This window comes from Nicotiana tomentosiformis, chromosome 8 (assembly GCF_000390325.3).
Source record: "Nicotiana tomentosiformis chromosome 8, ASM39032v3, whole genome shotgun sequence".
In the NCBI taxonomy this organism is placed as follows: Eukaryota; Viridiplantae; Streptophyta; class Magnoliopsida; order Solanales; family Solanaceae; genus Nicotiana; species Nicotiana tomentosiformis.
The window spans coordinates 40,880,274-40,891,281 of NC_090819.1; the positions used below are offsets into that span (position 1 = coordinate 40,880,274).

The 11,008-nt window shown below is 41.4% G+C and overlaps 1 protein-coding gene across 1 annotated transcript; it reads left to right on the forward strand.

Annotated features, from left to right (window-relative positions):
* The first annotated feature begins 6,641 nt into the window (after positions 1 to 6,641).
* On the forward strand, positions 6,642 to 7,253 carry LOC138897370 (uncharacterized). The gene has a single exon (XM_070183335.1). It carries the CDS (start codon positions 6,642 to 6,644, stop codon positions 7,251 to 7,253), a length of 612 nt encoding a protein of 203 aa, XP_070039436.1.
* Positions 7,254 to 11,008: the final 3,755 nt, after the last annotated feature.

Below are 11,008 nucleotides of genomic sequence, written 5' to 3' on the forward strand. Positions count from 1 at the left end.
GTTGGCATGATATTGCTCTAAATGCTCTTGTTAAGAAGTGAAATTGATCCGGCTTGATTAGTTCATGTGCCATGTGTATTAGTTTTTGTTATAAATAATTCTTGTGTTTACTTCTATCATCTAGAACTTGCCTGGTTGGTCTTTCAATGCTAATGTTAATTATGTTTGGTTGGAGGGATGACCTTAGGCATTCTTTGTAATCTTTGAAAAAGCCTCTTTAGCCTTTCAAGCCTACCATTGCATAAATATTATCACTAGTTTACCCCATTTGAGCCTTTAACTTTTTCTTTGGCCACCTCATTACAAACCTTTACCCTTGTGTGAAATAATTCTCTCTTTTGAACCCGTCCCTCCTTGAATATTGAGAATGAGGCTAAAAGCCTTAGTTGGGGGTATTGGTGTCAAGTTGGTATGTGGTAAGGTTGTACATTAAGGGTAGAAACATATACCTCAAAGTTGTTCATATGAAGTTACTCAAGCTCCAAAAGAAAATAGTAAAAAACAAAAAAGAGAAAAATATGTCTATATATAAATATGGAGTCTTAAAAAAACTTAGAGAGGTACTTTAAGATGGTTCTATGTTGGTAACTAGATGCCAATAAGGGCGATGTGGTTTAAAAAGAAGCAAAGTGTAAAAAGAAAGACAAATGTGAGTAGTATTCAAGGAGGGTGTAGTCACTTGTATTCCAAATGCTTATCCGACCCTTCCCTAAACCTATATTACAAGCTTAAAAAGTCCTTATGGGATCTCCAACCGAATGTTCTTGAATAGGCGGCGAATTAAAATAAGGGCAAGCTTATGGCATGATATTTTGTAACACTTGAAATTCTTTGTTAAGAGTGAGTGTCTTTGTGCATTTGTCCCTTGTGTTGTTATTGTAAATATGGTGATTTTGGGACTTTCTTTCTTGTGAGGGCACATGAATTAGGATGGATTGGTGACATTGATGTATCCCGAAATGAGTAAATTGAGCATATGTAGTAGACTAGTGCTTTTGAGTCACTTCTTGAGGCTTTTTGTTGTCACTTGATTATTTTAAAACTCCTTTGCATTTCTTAAAGTTGATTTTAAATGAGGGAGTTATTTGGTTGAGATTCATATGCTTGAGCCTAATTATTAGTACCAACCAAATCCATAAGTATGGTGCTTAATTGGAGAATGTGATTTGTTTATGATAGCAATGTCACTTGTGCTTTAAATGGTAGAACCTCATTGAATTATTGGTTTTGATTTGCTTGAAGACAAGCAAAAGTTTTAAGTTGGGGGTGTTGATGGGTGGTGATTTTACCACTTATTTTAGTCTTCTTTCTTTAGATTTTGCACCCTTTAATTATAATATGAGGTTGTATATAGCGTGTATTGCTAGATTTTCAGGTAAATGATGCCATGAAGAGAGTTGAATTCAATTGAAGTGGAATTGAGCAAAAAAAGAGTTGAAACAATGCAAAAGCCTTAAGATATCTCGCATCTGCGGAAGGCAGGTCGCTTATGCGATCTCGCATCTGCGAGAAAGGACCCGCATCTGCGGGAAATAACATAGCTGGCAGAAATCGCTTCTGTGATCGTTCAACCGCATCTGCAGGCAGCGCTTCTGCACTTAATGATCACATCTGCGATTGCGCGTCTGTGTGTACAAGTCCGCTTCTGCGGAGCCAGAGTTTCCCATCTAATTTCGCTTCTGCGATAAGCTACCCGCATCTACGGAGCCGCACCTGCGAGGATTTTTCCGCAGGTGCGGTCAACAAGCTTCAGACATGGACAAAATTGACAATTCACATTTTTTGCAACTCCAAACCCACAAATACACGACCTAGCTTATTGGAAACATATCTTTGGGGATCTTTGGCTTATTTTCAGTCCATATACTAGAGAGAACAAGTTTTGGAAGATAGGGTTCTTGCACACACACTTGGGTCTTGAAGATTTGAAGCTTTTGGTTGAGAATTTCTTACTCCTTTATGCTCATTTCTTCATTTCCCTGCTTTGTATTGTATATCTAAGTGTGTAGTATTTATTTCCAACACTTGAATCTTGTTTATAGAAATATTCATATTTAATGTGTGGATTAAATACCTTGTTGTGCTTATGTATCGAATGATTTTTATTTATTATGAAGCGAGTTGTTATTTCTTTAATTATTCTTGTTCTTTAATGTTTCCAAAGGGATTAGCTAACTCTAGGACTCGCTCATTAACTTTGAATTAATTTTGGAAAAGATAATTTGGGGTTGGGAAAGATTAATTAACAAGAACTTGAGGCTTTAACCCTCATTTTATAGATTGTACCTAGGGATAGGATTGAACTACTTGTAGCAATATCCGGGTGTGCTTAATCTCTTAATTATTTTAGGGATAATTCAATTAGGAAGTCTTGTTAGTCTTCGGAAGAAGCTAATTTAGAATTATTACCCGTGGCTAATTAACATAAACTCGCTCATATTTGTTAAATCGTGAAATACATTGGATCGTTACTTGAGTGTAATTCCCGATGCATCCATACTTATAGCCATTGGTCATTTTACTTGCTTTCTAGGTTAGTTTATATTTTCGCATTTAGGTATAAACATTTTCACAATCAAATTCTAAGTGTTTTGCATTGCATAACAAGTGATAATTATCTTACATTCCTAATCGCCTACATATTGTTCTCTGTGGGATTCGACCCCGACTCATAGTTGGGTAATTTATATTACATGCGACCGTGTCCATTTACTTTTTAGTAGTGGATTTGGACGTCATCATACAACCTCTATTGGACGATAGTGAATTAACCAAGTATTTCATCAGGGCCCAGAAAGGGATATACTTAGAAAAAATGATGGGAACGATGTGACAGAAATTCCCCGAACTGGTCAATATGGGAGATTTCTTAGAAGAAGGTACAAAATCTGGCAAAGTACAATCCATAGCTGCACTGTATGCAGCTAGCAAGGCAATCCAATCAGGGTCAATCGGTAGTGGAAAGAAGAAAAAAGAAGAGGTCTCGACAGTCGTCGTCCCTTACTATCAACCTAACCCACATCATGGAAACACTTTCTATTCCCCAAACATTCATTCATCACTACCCGCTTATGCTCCAGTCTATAACACCCTGCCATATTACCACCCCCAACCTTAATATAACCCTCATCGAGTCCACAACAGCCCGAACCCACAACGACCATATGTTCCTGTCCAAACTACTACCCACCAAAACAGACCCACTTAGGCACCACACTCTCATCCCAATTTTAAAGAGAGGGGTCCTAGAAATTATACCCCGATTGCTGAGCCTTTGGCCCAATTATTTGAGAGATTGAGGAGAGAAGTATTGATAAATCCTGTGGAAGGAAGGGTTCATGCGTATCCTTCTAAGTATTTTGATGAAACTAAAAGGTGTGTGTACCATTCAAACGTGCCTGGGCATGATACTGAAGATTGATTTAAACTAAAAAATAAAATTGAAACACTGATCAAGAGAGGAGCCATTCAGTGCACTCCGGCTCCGCCTAATGTGAATCGCAATTCACTGCCAAATCACCGGAATCAGGGGGTCAACATGATCACCTTGGATGAGGAATATGATTTGAAAGGAATTATTGTCACAATAGGAAATGCAGAGGCGGCAAGGATCCCACCTCAAAGGACTTCGATGACCACAATGCAAGTGAGACCTGCGGTGACGGTTTAGACTTATCAGAGACAAAGAGAGTCGGGAATACAAAAATGTCCCATGGACATACCAGCAAAATGGGAAGGCCAAAATGACAAACTCTACAGCAGCCCACAGTATGACTAGGTCCGGGAGATGTTACACTCCTGAAGATGCAAATCAAGGGAATTTGGGAAGAGAGAAGATTCAAAGAAGGAACATAACAGATCCCAAAGCCGCATAATTCTAGAAGAGAACGTCGGCCAAAGAGTACTCCATGGAGGAGCAGCTAAAGGAAACTCTGGCGCAAATATCAATCATGGACTTGCTAATGAGTTCCAACAGTCATAAGGATGCCCTGATGAAAGTACTAAGTGGGGTAAGTGTTCCAAGCAACACCACCAATGAGGTACTGGCCGCAACAATTGTGAAAATGGTCGAAGCAAATATGATCACGTTTATAAGAGACGAACTTTCTATCGAAGGCGTAAGTCACAACAAAGCTCTTCATATCACCGTCAAATATGGGGACAAGGTGGTGTCCCGAGTGCTGGTTGATGGAGGGTCAGGAGTCAACATCTGTTCGCTCTCTACCTTGCGGGAGTTGGGAATCTATCTGAGGGAAGTCAAGGAAAGCCATGTGAGGGTAAGAGCTTTTGATGGTTCGCAGAAGGATGTTATTAGCGAAATTTATTTGGCTTTGTAGATCGGACTGGTTGAATTTCCCATATTGTTTCAAGTAATGGATATTTACTCTTCATACAACTTGCTGCTAGGAAGGCCCTGGATACACATGGCAGGGGCCATCCCATCCACCCTACACTAATGCATGAAATTTGAGTGGGGATGTCAAGAGATCGTGGTCCATGGCGAATGGGGCCAATCAGCCTATTTGGAGCACGTAGTCCCGTTCATTGAAGGGCTAGACAGGATTGCTTTTCATGTAGTGGAAATCATACAGACCACCAAAAGAGAAGAGACTGAACAAAACTTGGAAATACAGCCGGCGTATAGATCCAAGATGGCTATGAGGGAGATGATGAAATATGGATACAGACCAGGAACCGAGTTAGGAGCCAGATCAGATGGGATTACAAAGCCAATTGAACCTAATGGGTAGTAAGGAAGGGCTGGCATAGGATGTCAGCCTCCAGTGGGGAAAACTCATACCTTTAGTTCCGGGAAAAAGGCTTTTGTGCCAGAGCATGTTTTGGGTACAGTCCAGAGTTCAGCGCCAGAAGATGATATCATCGATGGAATGGGAAGGCTGTTTTTGAATATGCTTGAAGAATGCTGTAAGGGAACTAATATCAAGACACCGACCATTAGGAATGCCAAACCAGGAGAAGAGCTACGGAATTAGATGCCAGTCTATCTTTGGTTCGCCGGGAGTCTTGGTAGTATGGAACTGTAAAAGTTTTCTTTTGAAAAGCACACGATTAATTGAGGCCTGCACCGTGTCTATACCTTTTTATCATATGCCTATTTTGAACGCTTAGACGTTCCTCTTTTGATGAAATAAAAAGAATCTTTTTCTTAAAATATCTTAACTTTATTTACCGCTTCATTTATACTTAGATTTTCTTTTTAGTAATCATAATGATAAAAACAAGCATTCCGCGATTGTGATATGTAACGAAACCATCGAGCGAAACGACCTAGATTATGAGGAATATGATGAGAGTGTGATGTCAGTCAATCTCCCACAAGAGATCGAACAACTGGAGAGTCAGAAAAAGCCTAACCTCGAAGAAACGGAAGTGGTCAATCTCGAAAACGAAAAAGACATGAAAGAAACTAGAATCATCATTCACCTAGAAGCCGAGCAGAAGGAAAAACCGGTTGAGTTACTCCGATACTACATCGATGTGTTCTCCTAGATTAAGTACAGACATTGTCTGGCACCGACTGCCTACCGATCCTGCCAGATCACCGGTCAAGCAAAAACCTAGAAAATTCTAGCCCGATTTGAGTATGAGGATAAATGAGAAAGTAACCAAGCAGATAGAGGCGAATATGGTAAAGGTCACCAATTATCCCAGCTGGTTGGAAAATATCATCCCAGTACCCAAGAAAGACGGGAAGATCAGGATATACATGGATTAGCAAGATCTCAACAAAGCAAGTCCAAAGGACGACTTCCCTTTACCAAATATCCACATCCTCATCGACAACTGTGCGAAGCATGAACTGCAGTCGTTCGTAGATTGTTTCGCTGGATACCACTAGATCTTGATGCACGAGGAATATGCAAAAAAGATAGCCTTCACCACACCTTGGGAAGTTTACTGCGATAGAGTCATGTCGTTCGGTCTCAAGAACGCCGGTGCCACCTACATGAGGGTCATGGCGATCCTTTTTCATGTCATGATTCACAAGGAGATCGAAGTATATATGGATGACATCATCATCAAGTCTCGAAAGAGTTCAGAGAACTTGGATGATTTGAGGAAAGTTTTCGAGCGCCTGCGGAGGTACAACTTGAAATTGAACTACAAAATGCGCGTTCGGAGTCCCTGCTGGAATATTGTTGGGCTTCATCGTAAGCAGAAAAGGGATAAAACCGGACCCATCAAAAATCAAGGCCATTTAGGAATTGCCACCACCCAAGAGTAAGAAAGATGTGATAAGTTTCTTAGGTAGATTGAATTACATTACTCGTTTCATAGCCCAGTCCACGTTAATCTGTGAACCCATTTTTAAGTTGCTGAAAAAGGATGCTACCACAAAATAGACAGAAGAGTGTCAGAAAGCCTTTGACAGAATTAAGGAGTATTTGTCAAATCCACCTGTGCTGGTTCCCCTCGAGCCTAGGAAGCTATTGTTACTATATCTGTCAGTCTTGGATAGCGCCTTCGGATGTGTGTTGGGACAGCATGATGAAACTGGTAGAAAGGAGCAGGCCATCTACTACTTAAGTAAGAAGTTCACGACATGCAAAGCCAAATACACTTTGATAGAACGCACTTGTTGTGCTCTAACTTGGATTGCCCAGAAACTAAGGCATTACATGTCAGCATATACTGCGCATCTGATATCACGGCTCGACCCACTCAATTACATCTTCCAGAAGCCGAAGCCTACTGGAAAGTTAGCTAAATGGCAAATTCTCCTCAAGGAATTTGACATTGTGTACATAACTCAGAAAGCTATCAAGGGGAAAGCTTTAGCCGACTACCTCACAGAGAATCCAGTGGACGGGGATTATGAGCCACTCACTACGTATTTTCTCGATGTAGAGGTATTATTTGCCGAAGAAGATATTGCAGAATCATACCCTGGACGGAGAATGTTTTCCGATGGAGCAACAAACTTCAAAGGAGTCGGAATTGGGGCAGTCTTAATTTTGGAATCCGGACCGCACTATTCAGCATCGCCAAAGATAATATTCCCTTGTACCAATAATATGGATGAATACGAATTGGGCATCCTTAGGATTAGAATGGCAATCGACATGAACGTCAAAGAACTTTTGGTCATAGTGGATTTCGATCTATTGATACACCAAGTCCAAGGGGAGTGGTCCACCAAAAACGTCAAGATCCTTCCATATCTGCACTACGTAAAAGAGCTATGCAGGAAATTCATGAAGATTGAGTTCAAGAACGTTCCCAGGATTTAGAACGAGTTTGCCGACGCCCTTGCAACTCTATCGTTCGTGATTCAACATCCAGACAAGAACTACATTGACCCTATCGACGTAGAGATAAGGGATCAAAATGCCTATTGCTTCCATGTAGATGAAGATTCCTTGCAACCAGAGAATACCTGGAGAATGCTACTATTAGTCAGAAGCGAGCCCTCAGGAGGTTGGTGAATCATATTTTTCTTAACGAGGAAGTCCTATACAGGAGGACCCCAGACTTGGGTTTGTTAAGGTGTGTAGATGCCGAAGGCGACCAGGTTATTGGAAGAAATACATGAAGGAACATGCGAACCCCACATGAACGGGTTCACATTAGCCAAGAAGATCTTGAGAGCTGGATACTTTTGGATGACTATGGAAAGTGATAGTATCCGCTACGTACAGAAGTGTCACCAGTGCCAGATTTAAGGGGATTTCATCTGAGCCCCGCCGAATGAGTTGAATATGATGGGTTCACCCTGGCCGTTCGACGCTTGGGGAATGGACATGATTGGACCTATAGAGCCCGCTGCTTCAAATAGGCATCGCTTTATCTTGGTAGCCATCGACTACTTTACTAAATGGGTCGAATCATCTACCTACAAGGCCGTCACAAAGAAGGTAGTGGCAGATTTCGTCCAAAACAACATCATCTGCTGATTTTGGATGCTGGAGTCAATCATCACTGACAATGCCGCTAACCTCAATAGCGACCTCATGAAAGAAATCTGCGAGAAATTCATAATCGTCCACCGCAACTCCACAGCCTACAGACTGCAAATGAATGGGGCAGTCGAGGCAGCCAAGAAGAATATCAAGAGGATCATGCGAAAGATAGTGGACAATCACAGGTAATGGCACAAGAAACTATCCTTCGCCTTACTAGGTTATCAGACCACCATGAGAACATCAACTAGGGCAATGTCGTACATGTTAGTATACAACACTGAAGATGTGATACCCGCAGAGGTCGAGATACCATCTTTGAGAGTCATTCAAGAGGCCAAGTTGGTTGATGTAGAGTGGATACGGGTCAAACAGGAGCAACTCATGCTCATCGATGAGAAGAGAATGAATGCAGTATGCCATGGTCAGCTATGTCAGAATAGGATGGCCAGTGCATTTAACAAAAGGGTAAAGCCTCGCTAGTTCACACCGGGGCAGTTGGTCCTAAAGAAAATCTTTCCCCTCCAGGAGGAAGCCAAAGGAAAGTTCGCACCAAACTGGCAAGGTCCTTACGTGGTTCACCGAGTGTTGTCGAGAGGAGCTCTAATCTTGGTAGAAATGGATGGAAGAAACAACACGAAGCCCCTCAAATCAGGCGCAGTCAAGAGATACTATGTTTGAAGACAAATAGAGTTAGGTTTTATTGTAACAGAGCTACATTCAACCTAACTTCCCACAGAGGGATACGTAGGCAACCCACGTAGGGTTCGGTTTCTCCCCCTCCTTTCTTTTGTAATATAAAATACAAACATCATTTTTGTATGTTGCTCTAGAACTACGCCGACTTGATTTCCTCAGGGAGGAATACGTAGGCAATCCTCATCAGATTTAGCCGTCTTTTGTAATTGAACTACGTTCTGGCCTGATTCCATTTGGATATGCAGGTAGTCTGAGTCAGACTCGGCCATTTCATTCTTAATCTCATCATTTTGCATCTATTGTAATTGAACTATGTCTTGACCTGATTCCATTTGGATACGTAGGCTGCCTGAGTCAGGTTCGGTCACCTTCATCGTGTTTTTATCATTATCCACGAACTACGTTCATACCTAATTCCATTTTGGATACGTAGGCAACCTGAAAGGGTTCGGTCATAACCTTAGGAAAAACCTTTGTAATGAATTAGTTCGAATTAGGATGCAATCGCAACGACAAGTAGACGTGCTGTCAAGGCATCACGGAGAATCGACATCGACAGGATGGAGTTTTCAAGAAGCGACGCTAGCGTTTGGAGAACCTTTCGTTAACATGTCATAATCCGGAGCGACGACTTTGTCTTAAAACAAAGCTTTTCAAAATTATTTTTAATAAATACAGTAATTTGTTCCACCTACCAAACTTCATGGCATAGCCATATCAAAGACCGAGGCAAAACCGATACTGTGGTCAACACAAAACAACCCCCGCTCCCATTGAGTATTTTTCTTTGAGTGCAGGGTCAACAAGAAGAAAGGAAATATTGGGACCACACTGGGGAAAATGAAGGATCCTCCACTTTCCCAGGATTTTCACCCTTTCTCCTTTACTTAAATTTTTCTAGTACAACTCAAGCTAATCCTTGAATCCTTTATAGGTACCTCGAGTTAGATCGCTGATACGAAAAAGGCACCCTATATATATATAGCAAAATGCCTGCTCAAACAATCGAAGCACCTTGTACAAAATGAGCCGTCAACTTCACTAATTGAAGCCCAGTATATAGCAAACTGTCTACTCAATCAATCATAGCACCTTGTACAAAACGAGCCATCAGCTTCACCAATTGAAGTCCTGTATATAACAAATGGTTAGCTCAATCGATCGGAGCGCCCTGTACAAATCAAACATCGGCTTCGCCAATCAAAGCCTTGTATATAGCAAACTGTCATTCCGCCAATGGAACAATCCACACCGCCACTATGTCGCAACGGAGGCTAGAATAGACAGCTGCAAACCTCGTCACCGATGTTTTGCCAATCGATGGCTGCAACTTAGCTACATAGTGAAGATTATCTCTTGGGCATGCTTTTCTTTTCCTTTGCTATTAGCTTGAACGTTTTGACATTTTGCTCATGCAGCTTCAGGCATGATTACAGTTTATGTCAATCGCTCCCAAGCAGAGAATAATTTACATTTTAGTGCAAAGCTCTCCCAACAAGCGAAGACGCATTCTACAAATCGAGCTCTCCCAACAAGCGGAGACATTTCTCAGTGCAAAGCTCTCCTAACATGCGGGGACACACTCTACAAGTCAAAGCTCTCCCAATAAGCGGAGACACTTTTCAATGCTCCGACAACTACGGAACGGTACATAACCCGGCTAACAAATCGAGTCAAGTTCAAGTATTCCATCATGTCGATCCCAAATAACGGCTTGCCAGCAGCCAAGCATCATCATTCTTGCATCATTTACATCACATCTTAATATATTCCGCCTTTTAGCATATAGGTATGTGTGTATTTCATTTTTTGCAAGAATAAATATCGCAACATGGAACTCTTTCTACGCAGCAGACCAAACTACAATGTTATGAGGGATAATAAACTCATTAGCGGGCTAATGATCCAAGATCAGGCACAAAACGACTAGTAAAACTCCAAATCTTCAAATCCTTCAAGTCAAGTAGTAACATTCAAGCTATCGTGAGTGCCCAATCCTCTGTCTCGCCGTATCGTCATAATACGATACTGGGACAGTTCCTGCGAGTATTGCTTCCTGAAAATCCTCACTCCAGAACTACATGAGGCCTGATCCTCGTTAAGCCCGAGGTATGTAAGAAATTCAAAGCCAGAATTCAGCACCAACCTCCCAAAATCTTCCCAAAATCCTCCCAGAATCTTCCTTAACTCCCAATCCTGCAGCTTATAATCTTCGTGATATTCTTGCAGTATATGCCTAAAGTCGGGACAAAATTGGCTTTGGTTCAATTTCTTTGCCCGAAAACTTTTTCATCTTCTCCGGTCAAAGAGGGGTAGCTGTTGACGGCCAATTTTGACCCTCCCTTTTAAAATTGATTTATTTATACTTAAATGTTTACAATGAATAT

Coding starts and splice junctions, on each gene's coding strand:
- LOC138897370 (XM_070183335.1), top strand. CDS start 6,642: ATGTCAGCATATACTGCGCATCTGATATCACGGCTCGACCCACTCAAT.